At 54.2% G+C, this 13,111-nt stretch overlaps 3 protein-coding genes across 6 annotated transcripts in view; 2 read left to right on the plus strand and 1 right to left on the minus strand.

Annotated features, from left to right (window-relative positions):
• The window catches only part of LOC129545552 (cardiotrophin-2-like), a 23,796-nt gene extending 22,828 nt beyond the window's left edge, over positions 1–968 (plus strand). For both annotated transcript variants that reach the window (XM_055409900.2, XM_088833268.1), the window contains one exon: positions 464–968. In XM_055409900.2, the coding sequence (XP_055265875.1) occupies positions 464–922 (459 nt within the window). In that variant the 3' untranslated portion in view covers positions 923–968. The remainder of the gene's footprint in view (positions 1–463) is intronic.
• CTF1 (cardiotrophin 1) lies at positions 856–5,741 on the minus strand. Of its 2 annotated transcripts, XM_055409898.2 has the most exons (3): positions 5,661–5,741; positions 4,370–4,488; positions 856–2,873 (listed from the first exon to the last, which is right to left on the minus strand). In XM_055409898.2, exons 1-3 carry the CDS (start codon positions 5,683–5,685, stop codon positions 2,409–2,411), a joined length of 609 nt encoding a protein of 202 aa, XP_055265873.1. In that variant the 5' UTR covers positions 5,686–5,741; the 3' UTR covers positions 856–2,408. The 2 variants fall into 2 exon arrangements, with proteins under 2 accessions (XP_055265873.1, XP_055265872.1); XM_055409897.2 differs by lacking the exon at positions 5,661–5,741 and having other exon boundaries at positions 4,370–5,462.
• Positions 5,742–7,964: 2,223 nt separating this feature from the next.
• Positions 7,965–13,111, plus strand: part of BCL7C (BAF chromatin remodeling complex subunit BCL7C) — a 37,720-nt gene continuing 32,573 nt past the window's right edge. Inside the window, exons 1-6 of one of the 2 annotated variants that reach the window (XM_055409885.2) lie at positions 7,971–8,314; positions 8,864–8,942; positions 9,307–9,415; positions 9,509–9,670; positions 11,797–11,882; positions 12,642–12,842. In XM_055409885.2, coding sequence (XP_055265860.1) covers positions 8,223–8,314; positions 8,864–8,942; positions 9,307–9,415; positions 9,509–9,670; positions 11,797–11,882; positions 12,642–12,767 — 654 coding nt within the window. In that variant the 5' untranslated portion in view covers positions 7,971–8,222 and the 3' untranslated portion in view covers positions 12,768–12,842. Of the gene's footprint in view, positions 8,315–8,863; positions 8,943–9,306; positions 9,416–9,508; positions 9,671–11,796; positions 11,883–12,641; positions 12,843–13,111 lie in introns of those variants that run through there. The other variant, XM_088833254.1, reaches the window with a different exon arrangement.

The raw sequence follows: 13,111 nt of genomic DNA on the forward strand, positions 1-13,111 counted from the left end.
GTGAACAAATATTAACCACTGCAGAATGTGAATAAAAAGGAAATACGGCTTTAACCACATTGTCCATGATATATTTAGCTTGAAACTACTGTAATAAGAAACATCATCATTGTCTTCATGATATTAATATAAAGATGTCATTAGTGAATGATATTAATGCCCTAATCGTATGCCAAGTGCTAAGTGCTTTATGTCTATTACATCTTATCATCTTCACCATTACAGCGCCATGTGTTACTGAAGCTGTGATTCAAAGTTGCACAAGTTGTATGAGAAGGAGGCAGAACTGAAGCCTAACAGAAGTGGGGCTCTGTGCTAGAAGATCTCATCAACTCCCCGAGGCAGGGAATGGCCACTCCCCCTAGGAAGAGGCCAGGCTCCTGGAAGGCAGATGGGAATTCAGGGGCACCCTAGGGCAGCGTCTGGGTCCCCTCACGCTTATCTACCTCTGTCTCTCATGCAGCTCCAGCACCAAGGCTCTCCCTTTAATGATCCCAGATTCTCATCCTCTGGACTCTCGCTCACAACCCTGCCTCCAACCGACATGCCCTTCGAGATCTGGCATGGCCTGGAAGATGGAGTACGTCTGAGCCTCACCCAGGAGGCCTTCTGGTCCTTCAGCCAGCATCTCCAGCTTGCGGAGACTGACCAGATGGCCCTGCACCCTGACGATTTCATCTTGCTGTCTCAGCTTGAGGAAGCAAGACTCAAGGCCAAAGGCCTGGCGGGCAACTTGGCTGGCATCATGACTGCCCTGGACCTGCCCACCCCCCCAGCAAACAGCCCCCTTGGTACTGTCCCCTTAGGTGACTCGGCCTTCCAGAGGAAGTGTCGAGGGTATGTAATAATCCGGGACTACGGCTTTTGGACAGACCGAGCTGTGACTTTCTTGGGTGAGCTCAAGACCAAATACTCTGAATAGAGGAGGTGGGGACTTCTTGTTAGAGGCTGCAACCCTTTCCCTTTCACAGCTGATTCTTTCCTTTTTTTTTCCTCACAAGGGATTCTTTTTTGCCTTGCTTCTTGGCTAGAAAGGAGACATGATGTCTAGCAGGGCTTCTGTACCTCGTATTTGGGAACATTTCCTGGGGACCAGGCCTCTTGTCCTTATGCCTGGGTCTTCCTGCCCAGGGCCTGTGGCCTCCCTTCCAGATCTGGGTGGGACTCCATGGACAGCATCTCATGAATTCCCCTTCCAGTGGGACTGGTTGCTCACTTCCTGGGTGGAAAGAAATACCTCTTTGAAGAGGCTTCCCTTACAGTCCATGGGGTCACAAAGAGTCGGACGTGCTGAGTGACTAACACTTTCCACTTTCACTTCCCACTCTACAGAGGGAGTATAGTTGGTCCCCTTCCTGTCATTTAGGGGAGGTCCAGGGACTGCCTTCTTGTGTTTGTCTACCTCACTTCCTCTATGAAGATATGGACTTTCTGAGCAACGAGGCCTACCTTTTCCCTGGAGTTCATTTCCTCCTCTAGACTACCTCTCAGACTGTGGCCACTGCTCCAACTTCCCATCTTAAGGTGCTTCACTTCCTATTCAATGGATGTCTGACTCTTGAAAAGCTAAGGAGCCGAGTCACCTGTTTCTTGCTCAGGACACATCCAATTTGGGATGACAGATGGCATCCCTGGCCTGGGGCTCTCCTGAACCTTCTGTTTATAGTGTGGCTTTTGGGGATGGCTGGGGGGACCAGGCCATACCCCAAGGATCTTATTCTCCTTAAATGTGTCTCCCCATTTTCAATGACTATATATACTGGTAAATTCAATGTTCTTCTAAACATTTTATTTACAACAAATTAATTTATTTTCTTAAATAAAACTCTTCAAAGGGGTGAGATTTTGCTTTTTTTTGTCTCCATAAACCTGACTTGAGGAGAAGGGAGGGTGTAGGATTAGGGCAGAGGGAGGGGAAGGGGTGGAGGGCATCAAAGGGAGAGGGTGCAGGGCCACAAGGGGTGTGATGGGGGACGGGGAGAGCAGCATGTGAGTGACCCTGGGGGAAGGTGGCTGAAATTTGTCTGGAGCAGCCCTTCCACCACAGGGCCAACAGGCATGTTCCTGGCCAGGAACGACAGAGAGAAGGACAGAGGCAAACAGAGTGACAGCTGTCCCTTCCTTGAGATGAGGTGGAGATAAACACAGGCTCACAGGGGGCCAAGAGGAAACAAGAGACGGGAAGCCAAAGAGATGCTCAGAGAGGCAGACGCAAGCGATGGAGAAAACTCGGGGGAAGCAAGGACATGACAGATAAGGGAATTCGTAGAGGGAGACAAGGAGGACACAGAGAGAAAAGAGATGGAGAAGCATACAAAACAGTCGGAGGACGCAGAGACGCTGACAGAGATGGGGAGAGATGGAGACGGCCAGGGAGGAGAGCGCGAGCTGGGCCGCGCGCCCGGCGCTCAGGCCGGGCCCCCGGTCGCCAGCTGGCCCAGGTCGGCCTCCGTGCGGCTCACCCACTCGAGGTAGAGGCCGCACACACGGAACCCCAGCACCTTGGCCGGGAAGACGCCCGCGGAGGCAGTGGCGGCGGCGACGGCCGCGGCCGCGGGTTCGGGCCTTGGCCCGCGGCTCTCGGCCCCCAGCGCGGCCAGCACGGCCTCCACCGCAGCGCCCAGAGCCCGGCCCTGGCGCGCCGCGTCCTCCAAGCGCCGCAGCAGGCGCAGCGCGCGCGGGTTCAGCTCGGCCTGGAGGCGGCGCACGACGTCCAGCAGCGGCGGCAGCGTGGCCAGCGCCGCCGCGTCCAGCCGCAGGCGCTCGGGCACTGGCAGGCCAGCATGGCCTGGGGCCGGGTCGCTCAGATCGGCCACCGGCGGCCGCGGGGGCGAGAAGCCGGGCAGCCCGAAGGGGTCTCCCTGGTGCTGCACCTGCGGAGACGAGGCAGTCAGGGCGGCTCCTCGGCTGGGAACTCAGCCCTCCACCCCTCTCCTGGGGCCTCGTTGTCCCCTGCCTCACAAGTGATACACTGCCAACAGGACAGCTGTGTTTGAGAGAATACAAAACAACAAAACCACCGTGGACTTTACACAAGGGCCTGTTTTCTCATCTCCTCCATAGAGATTATAAACGTATCCACTTCTTAAGGTAGTTATATCCGTGCTGTGAGGCTTAAGGCAGGTCCTGACTCATTGGAAAAGCACACACAAAAAAATGTTACCTCTTTTATTAATGCTGTCTTACAGACCCAGGTTCAAATCCTGTTCTCCACCACTCACTAGCTGTGCAGTCGGATGCAAAACCCTTTCCTTCTCTGAGCCTCAATGGTCTCTTCTATAAGACGAGGGACAGTTCTCCATCCTTCCTTCCTACCAGAGACCTCTTGAGAATCACAGAAGATAGTGCAGGGGCCAAGGCCATTCCACTCCCTTCCCCATCTTCCCCCACTTCTCCACCTGCTTAACACACAGCCAGGACTCCATGAGTAACTGTCATGAGAATGAACAAACGAAACGATAAAGGTGTTCTGTAATTTGTAAAGATGCTATAACAATACCATTTATCCTTTGCTAACGTGTTGCTTCTGGTTCAGGCACTGTGTCTCCTGATTTAAACACACTATTCCTAATCTTCCCAATAATGGATGTATTGACAATGGTGATGATTTCATAAATGAGGATACTCAGGCTGACCTGTCCCAGGTCATGGATCTAGGAAGGGGCAGAAGCTGGAAGCTGAACCAAGGTTGGTAGGACTACAAACCTAGTTTTATTATCCTACTATTGTTGTCATAATTATTAAGTTATTATTTCTAATGTTATCATCACTGCCCAAGGTCACCAGTTGGCAGGCTTGTAGCCTATCTGATTCAAAACTATAGGCTCCCTCCACTACACCAGAGTAATCTGGGGAACCACCTTGTTTCCTTGGTCAGGGTTCTCTGGTCAACCAAAGGTGTTGGCAAACCCTCCTCCTCTATAAAGTGCCCTCTTGGAATGGCATTCCCCTGCCCTAGATTGAAATGGCCCGTCTGTATAACACAGATAGAAGAGTTCATCATTCCTCTTATTCAACTGCCTCCTTTGTCACCTGGGGAGATCCAGGCTTACAGAGGTGATATGACAAGATCACACAGAGCCTAGAACCTAGGTTTTCTGACTCTCAGGCCAAACTTCCCTTCACTCTCTCAGGTTGCCTCTGTCTTAAAGCACCAAGGAGGGACCTCTATGGAGGGACATTTGAGGCATAGAGAAAGTCCTTCCACAATTTGCTGGATGATGACCAATGGCCAGTTACTGACCCCTCTTGGGAGCCCCAATTTCTGCAGTTGTGAAGAGAGGTTGAGAAAATGAATGGTCAAGGGCCCCTTAACCTATTCTTCCCCATTTCCCAGGCCCCTGGTACCCGCACCCCCAATCCCACTCACATATTCCTGGAGAAGCTGCTCAGCATATTTGGTGAGGAGGCGGGCAAGGCTGTGTGTCTGTTGGATCTTGGCCTCCAAGTGGGGAAGGGGTGAGGCTGAGGAGTCAGCCTGGGGGTCCTCTGGTGGGAAAAGCAGGGGAGGAATGAGAGCACCCCAACCCCTTGCTTCTTGACCACTTCTTCCAGGCTTGCTCTTCCTGAACCCAGAGGCTCCACTCTGAATTCTCCAATTTTTAAGCCAGGCAGTCTCTGTCCCATTCCAACTGAGGGAGAATAGGGCACCAGACATTTGCCAAACGGTTGTTCCACCTGAAATGCACTCCCTGTCCCCAAACCATTGTTGAAATCCTATTAAAGCCAAATTCACTTACAGCTTCATCAGTGTAGCCTCCAGATACACTCCTTTAAATTAACTTTTTCTTTCTACTAAGGGCCATTAGTTCATACTTCCAAGGTTCTAATAATGGTTCCTTTATCTAGAAGAATCTGCCTCAGCCTGGGAGCCCTTGGAGGACAGGGCTCACATGTCTCTGTACCTCAGTGATTGTCGGTGGAATTCAGCATCATCAAAGCACAGAACTTCAAATTGAAACGAGACTTTAAGCCCATTTTACAGATTAGGAGACTGATGTCCCATTCCTTCCCGGACGGCCCTACAGTGCAAGACCGTGGGCGGGGCACTGGGCCCCATCAGTGAATCAGTAACCCGCCTTAACCATCACAAATTAGAGGTTGGCGCTCCGGGAGGAAGACTACATTTCCCGAGATGCCTAGCGCGCATGCCCAGGGCATACTGGGGAGTGTAGTCCTGGCCCGGCAACTTCCGCTCCGCCCCCGCCAGAGTTTGCCCCGCGGGTCCCTATCCTTAACAGACTCAACTTTCGTCTCTTGTTGTCACTCACCGACCCCTGTGGCCCAAAGACTTCCTCCCCTAACTTTACCCCTCTCTGTGGCTCCCAGTTCTGATTCTTTGCCGATACTCAGGATCCCGGCGTCCTGCTCCAGCCACGACCCCAGTCCTCCCCCAGGGTGTACTCGAACCGGTGATCTATCTCCTGAGCCCAAGTCTCTGAAGGCACAGCCCCAAGCCTCCTCTAAACTCTGGCCCTTGCCCCTTCCCACAGCTCACCCACAACTCACCCGCTCGTTACCTGACACCGCTGCCCTGTTCTCCCCCGCTCAGGCCGCTCCCTTCCCCGACTTAGGGGTGGCGGTGACCCGGACCCCAGCTTCCAGCCCTTCTGACCCCTGATCCCCGCGGGCGCTCAGCATCCGACCCTTCAGCCCCTTACCCAGACTGCCCTCCCTCCGGCTCATGCTGGCCCCTGGCTGATCCTGGTTGCCTCCACGCCCCCCTTACGAGGGGGGAGAAGGGGGAAAAGAGTAGGGGCGTGGCCCGGGCGTAGCCAATCAGGGCTCAGACCCCAACAATCTACCCCCCCCACACACACCCCCTACCCCACCCCCGCCGTCCCAGGCCGGATTCCTTGGCCCTTAGCTCACCTCTCTGCTCACTCGGCCTAGTCGCGAAGGGGACCTGAGGAGGGCAGCAGGTTGTCTGAAGGGTGGACTCGGGACCTCAAGCTTGGGGTGCCCGGGTCTTGGAGGCAGCCCTGAGGTCCGATGGGAGGAGAAGGCTCAGGCTCCGATCTTCGGCCCAGGCTGCTTTTTGGAGAAATCTTGTTGGAGGGGGGAGGCGAGGGAGAGGGTAGGAGAGGGCGCAGCTGGCAGGACAGGAATGTGCTGGCCCTTCCTCTTGTCTGGGGGAGGGGATAGCCTGGTGCTTGAGAGGCCAAGGTGGGGGCCCTCAGGCTTAGACCACACCTGCCAGGACATACACTCCTGGCCTGTTTCAGATGCCTTCTGCCCTTGCTTTCACAGTCACACCTACTAGGGGAACACTTGTCGCACTTGACCAGACCCAGTAAGAGAACTTCTGACATAGCCGCATCTCCTGAAGGGTTCTCAAACAGAAACAAGCTTAAAAAGACAGGTACAGGGAGTCATACCCAAAGGTCAACCCACTAACCTGATGCAGAAAAATGCTATAGGGTCGTCTTTATACATTTACTTATCCCCACACGTGGTTCCCAAGAACCCACTCTGTCTGATGATCCATTCTTGGTCTCTGGGCCCCTAAGGAGCTCACAATCTGATGGGGTGTAGGGTTTGTGAATGAAGAAATTGGGAAGGAGACCTGTGAGTGTGGGAGTATATTGCCATGAGGAGACAATTACCAGAATAAAGGAAGAAAGGGATGAACTGGCAGAGGACATAGCAGGTGAGGCCATCACACTTATTAACAGAGACTGTTATTGGGTATTTACTGTGTGCAAGGCATTGTTCTAAGAGTTATACACATATTAACTCATTCCCATGTTGTAGTTGAGGAAATAGAGATATGACTTCTCCAAGGTCACTGGACAAGCAGAAGTAGAATTTTACCCCAGCAGTTTGGCTCCAGAAATGTTGACATAACCACCTTCCTATACCTTAATCCCTCTGAACATAGTCACTGGAAAACACACACAGTAGCCACACCCTTGAAATACACACACATAGCAACACAAATTTAGCATGTCTGCTGATAAACACAGCTTCAAACAAAATCAACTAAGACATACTCATATTAAGTAAACTTTTCATTCAAGTAGGGAAAAGTGCACATCATCATAAGGGTACAGCTCAACGAATTTTCCAAGAGTAAACATGCCCTGGGAATCAGCACCAGATTAAGAAACAGAGCATGACCCGTTCCCAGAACCCCCGCTCTTAGCCCCTCCCAGTCCCATGGGTGACCGCCCTCCTGATTTCTCACGCCATTAATTAATGTTGTCGGTTCTGAACTTTATGTAAACGAAATCATACAAAGTGTACTTCTGTATCCTACTCCTTTCATGAGACTTGTCTCTGTTGTTGGGGGTAGCAGGACCTCAGCCTTCTTGCAGGGTCCTCCATGGTGTAAACAGGCTACAATTCACTTTCCACTCCCCTGTCGATGGGTTGTTTCCAGTCTGAGGCTATTACAAAGATATGAACATTCCAGTACCGGCCCCTTGGTGCTCATACCCACGCATTTCTGTTGGCTGTTAACGACCTAGGAGTGGAACTGTTGGATCATAGTTTCGCTGAAAAACCGCCAGCTTTTCGAAGTAGTATCTCTACCAATTTACACTCCCCCGGAAATATGAGGGATCTAGTTGCTCTGCTTCCTCGCCTCCGCTTGGTAGGTTTCGTCGTTTTCATTTTAGCTGTTCTGGTGGGTGAAGAATCAGTTATATGCAATGTCAGGCACGCAATTGGCACTCAGTTAATAGACTGTTGAATGAATGGATGAAGGGGTAGTAGAACAGTGTAGAACCTGATAGTCTGGCGAGGGAGAGAGACAAACACACACAGCGTCCCAGGGACGTCCCCACGCGCAGCGGTCTCACACGGGACACTGACCCTCTCGCGCCCCCTGGCGCCCACGTGGCTTGAACGCACTGCCGCAGCCCCGCCGCGCGCGTCCAGTCGCCCAGCTCCCCCCAACCTGCCTCTCGGCGGCGGGCAGGGGGCGCTGCGCGTCCGGGTGCCCCGAGGGGGCGGGCCCGGTTGGGGCGGGGCCGACTTCCAGGCCTGGGCTCTGGCCGCCCGCGCCGCCCGGCCGCTCCGGGGACTGGCCGGGGCGGGGCGCGGCGGCAGGAAGCGGGGCGGGGACTCGCGGAGGCGTTGGGGGAGCGAGGGAGGGCGCGACCAACTCCCGGAGGGACGACGGGCCGAGAGAGCGGCGCCCCGGCCTGGCGCCGAGCCTGAGCCCGCCGGACGGGAGGCGGCCCAGCCGCGGGCTCGGCCTGGGCCCCAGCCCCGCCAGCATGGCCGGCCGGACCGTGCGGGCCGAGACCCGGAGCCGGGCCAAGGATGACATCAAGAAGGTGATGGCGACCATCGAGAAGGTCCGGAGATGGTGAGCGCTGCCCCGGGGCCAGGGACGGGACCCGGTGGGCCACTCCTCCCCCAGATAAGTCTACCCCCGCTTCGCCAGCTGTGGCCCCCAGCTGTTAGGTGTGCCGCCCAGCTGCGCGCCGGAGCTGCGGGGCTCTATCTGCCTTCTGGCTACACCCTGGGGTCTACAAAGCGTGTTCCCCAGTTCTGCCCTCCCGAAGCTGGAGCCCCCGTTTATGCCCCGCCCCCTGAAGCTTTGACACTCCTCCCGCGAGTGTGCCCGGGGATCTTCATTGCTAAGGTCCCCAGCCGGCCTCAGAGTCCGAGCTCTCCATGTGTATACCCCAGGGGTCTGCAGAACCGCGACCCCAAGTCACACTCTCTCTAGAAGCATCCATCCCACCCCCATCTGTGCTCTCGGGTCTGCAGGGTTTCTCTGTGTCCTCTTAGCAAAAGTGTCCCTCCCATCAGGGCATCACCCCCACATCTCGGGGTATCCCCAGATGTGTCCCGCTCCCGGGATGGCCCTCCGCTCAGGCCTCTCTGACCCAATCCTCCCACCGTCCCACAGGGAGAAGCGCTGGGTGACTGTGGGCGACACTTCCCTTCGTATCTTCAAGTGGGTGCCAGTGGTGGACCCGCAGGAGGAGGTGAGCAAGTTCCCCGCTCCCCCCAACCCACCCGCGTCCCAGGCCCTTCTTCTGTGTAACCTCAGGCAAGCCCCTCCCCACCCTGGCCTCCACCTCCAGTCTCCACTCTGAGCTGAAATGCAGGAGCACAGACAGATGTTAACAATTAATAGCAACTCCGCCTCTTCCCCTCCCCCCCACCAGACCTCGGTCCCCCGCCGCCCCCACCTCCCCTGTTCAAAACCTAACCCAGCAAGCACAACCTGTCATCTCATGCAGGGCCTTCCGCTTTCTCTCTGCCTCAGTTTCTTTATTTGCACAGTGGGGGCTTGGCCAGTGCTAACCAGAAAGCTGCCCCTCTGACCCTAAGCCCTCTAACCCCCAGGAGCGCCGGAGGGCAGGTGGAGGGGCAGAGAGATCCCGAGGCCGGGAGCGGAGGGGCAGGGGCGCCAGTCCCCGAGGGGGCGGCCCTCTCATCCTGCTGGATCTCAATGGTAGGTAGGGATGCCGGGATGTGGAGGGCTGTGGGCATTAAGGGAAGGGACTGGGGCCTCAGGCCCAACCCTTTCGGCTTTTTTCCCCCACAGATGAGAACAGTAACCAGAGTTTCCATTCGGAAGGCTCCCTGCAGAAGGGCACGGAGCCCAGCCCTGGAGGCACCCCCCAGCCCAGCCGCCCTGTGTCACCTGCTGGACCACCGGAAGGGGTCCCAGAGGATGCTCAGCCCCCACAGCTGGGCCAGGAGAGAGGTAGGACCAGGTGCCTCCCAGGAGCCCTGTCTTCTGAGCCTTCTCCCCTCCAAAGTGGAAGCCACCATCTTGCCCCTCTGCCAGCCCTTCCTCCTAAGTTGCCTCCCTGAGTTCTGTGGAGTCACCACCCTTCCTCTAGGGACTGTCTGTCTCCTTCTCTGGCTTGTTAGCTTCTGTGGATAGCTTATCACTGTCTGAGATTTTCATGTAGATTTAGCTTTGTACTAGTTAGATAGCTTTCTTTCCCACCTCATGTCAGCTTCCTGACTGTTGGGCCCGTGTTGACCTTGTTCACTGGTATTATCCTTAGAACACCATGGAACACATAGAAGGTGCTCAATAAGTATTTGCTGGACCTTCCCTGGTGGCTCAGTCCATTGGGTCTCAAAGAGTCAGACATGACCGGGTGACTGAACAACAACAGCCCTGGTAGCTCAGCTGGTGAAGAATCCGTCTCCAATGCAGGAGACCCTGGTTCGATTCCTGGGTTGGGAAGATCCCCTGGAGGAGGAAATGACAACCCACTCCAGTATTCTTGCCAGGATAATCTCCTGGACAGACCGGTGGGCTACAGTCCATGGGATCCCAAAGAATTGGACATGACTGAACATGCATGCATGATAAAATAATTGTGATAATCATGAGTGATTAATAATAAGTGATAATATAACTGCTAATATTTACTGAGCTAAGCACTTTCCATGTTTTATCTCATTTAATCCTCACTACAACCCTATGAGGGTTATGATCTCTATTTATAGATGAGAAACCAAAACTCAGAGAGGTTAAGTAAGTTACCTAAGCACACACAGCCAATGAGCTAGGATCTTGGGCATGAGTCCTCCTTATGTATCTTCCCCTAGAGTCAGTCTCCTGTCTGGTCAGATTCACTTCCCCCGTGTGTTTCCCTTCCCCTGCCTCCCCAGCCCTGTCATCTCTCCCACCCATACCTGACTCCAGCCTCTGGGATCTCCCCTCCTCCAGTTGTACCCCACTGAGCACAAGTTTGACAAGGTTCTTTTCCTGCTGCAAAGCCTTCAGTGACTCCCTATGACCGTTGACTCCTCAACCTGGCACTCTGGGCCCTTCATGAACTGTCCCCCTGCTGACCTCATTGTTCCCATCCAAGAACACCCTGATTTGGGCCCATGTTCCATGTCTAGATCATACCACACACTTGTACCTTTACTAATATAAAAACAATAATTCGCATTTATCGAGCACTCGCTATGTGCCAGGCCCTGTGCTAATGGCTTTTCCCGTCTCATTTAATCCTTACAACAGTCTTGTGTGGTAATTGCTACGCATGTGGTGTAGTCACTCAGTTGTGTCTAACTCATTTCGACCCTTTAGACTTTAGCCCACCAGGCTCCTCTGTCCATGGGGATTCTCCAGGCAAGAATACTGGAATGGGTTGCCATGTCCTCCTCCAGGGGATCTTCCCCACCCAGGAATTGAACCAGCATCTCCTGTGCCTCCTGCTTTACAAGCAGATTATTTACCCGCTAAGCCATCAGGGAACCCAGTCATTACTATAATCATCCCCATTTTACAGACAGGAAAACAGGCTTAGAGAAATAAAGTTATTTGTCCAAGGTCAGAATTTGAACCCAGACAGTCCAACCCCGGGATTCCCAGGTGGTTCAGTGGTAAAGAACCTACCTGCCAATGCAGGAGACATAAAGAGACGTGGGTTTGATCCCTGAGTCAGGAAGATCCCCTGGATAGGGGCATGGCAGCCCACTCCAGTATTCTTGCCTGGAGAATCCCGTGGACAGAGGAACCTGGCGGGCTACAGTCCATAGGGTTGCACTAAGTCAGACACGAGTAAAGTGACTTAGCACCCACGAACACACGCATGGAGTCCAACACCCAGATCTGTGCTTGCCAAGCTTCTGTTGCCTCTACCTGAAATGTACTCCAGCTCCCCATTTGTCTACCTGATCAAATCTACTCACCTGTCAAGATCCCACCTACATGTCCTTCCTGTGTTTTCTTTCTGGGTTGCAGCCAGGGATCTGGCTCCCCACTCAGTGCTCCCACAGCCCACAGGGTTATGTGACTCGTGGGTTTCCCTCCTGGTCTCTGCAGTGGCTCAGGGAACATCTGTTAATTTCATGTTTCAGATCCTGGGGGCATACCTGCGGGCAGCACGGATGAACCCCCCATGTTGACCAAGGAGGAGCCTGTTCCAGAATTGTTGGAGGCTGAGGTGAGACTGGCCACCTGGACTCCCAGGTCGTGGAGGGAATGGGGAGCTGTGGGGTTGCTAAAAGCTTGAGGGCTGCACTCTTGAGGTCAAGGTGGGAAATGTAGGCCTTGGATACAGCTAAAGGCTGGGTTCTTGGGACTGAAAAGAAAAGGGTGTTTTAGAAACAAAATCCTGCAGGCTGGATGGGGGCTGACTTGAGACCATTAAAAACCTGAAAAGATCGTGGTGCACCTTCAAGTTTTTTTTTTTAATCCTAAGTATGTAATTTAGCTTTAAAAAGTCTCCCGCGAACTTCTGACTTTTCCTCCAGGGACTACTGTGTGATACGTTTTCCAGAATTACCAACTTCTTTCCCTCAAACAGTGTTGTTGTTTCCGGCGCCTTACTTAGTCTACTTCCCACGTGGCGCTAGCGGTAAGGAACCCACCTGCGAATGCAGGAGACATAAGAGATGTGGGTTCGATCCCTGAGTCGGGAAGATCCCCTGGAGGAGGGCATGGCAACCCACTCCAGTATTCCTGCCTGGAGAACCCCATGGACAGAGGAGCCTGGTGGGCTATATAGTCCATAGGGTTGCACAGAGTCGGACACAACTGAAGTGACTTAGCACACACAAACTTTGCGTCCTGGGGCCCCAGCCCTGGGCTATACTCCTGAGTCCGGGAAGGTAGTGGAGTGGAGGCTTTGGAGAAGGCAGGGCTAGGAGCCTGCACTCCTGGGTTGGGGTGGAGCTCACGCCTGTCCACCCTTCCTCTCCAGGCCCCTGAAGCTTACCCCGTCTTTGAGCCCGTGCCATCTGTCCCCGAGGCAGCCCAGGGTGATCCCGAGGACTCGGAGGGCGCCCCCCCACTCAAGCGCATCTACCCAAATGCCCCAGACCCCTGAGAAGCCGGCCTGCCTGTCCTGTTGCCCCCGGGGTCCCTTTGGCTTTTTACAAATAAAGACCCTTTTGTAATTTTGTGTCATGTCGTTTCCCCGTCAGGGCTGGGGAGGGTCTTTGAAGACAGTTTTGTCTCACGCTCCAATTCTCAGAGGGAGTCACTGAGGCTCTAAGGGGATCTACCTATAGCTACACCCTGAGTCAGACATGGAAGGGGGGTTCGAGCCAGGACCCTGCCTCCCCCACCCTCTCTCCACTCTGTCTTGTCCCTCTTACCTTTGACCCTGCCTTTGGCTGTACCACTCTTGGGAATTCCCAGGACCCCTTTTCTTCCTGCTCAGTCCTTCGC

Source organism: Moschus berezovskii, chromosome 27, assembly GCF_049115385.1.
Source record: "Moschus berezovskii isolate FMDL1 chromosome 27, NW_MosBer_1.0, whole genome shotgun sequence".
Classification (NCBI taxonomy): domain Eukaryota; kingdom Metazoa; phylum Chordata; class Mammalia; order Artiodactyla; family Moschidae; genus Moschus; species Moschus berezovskii.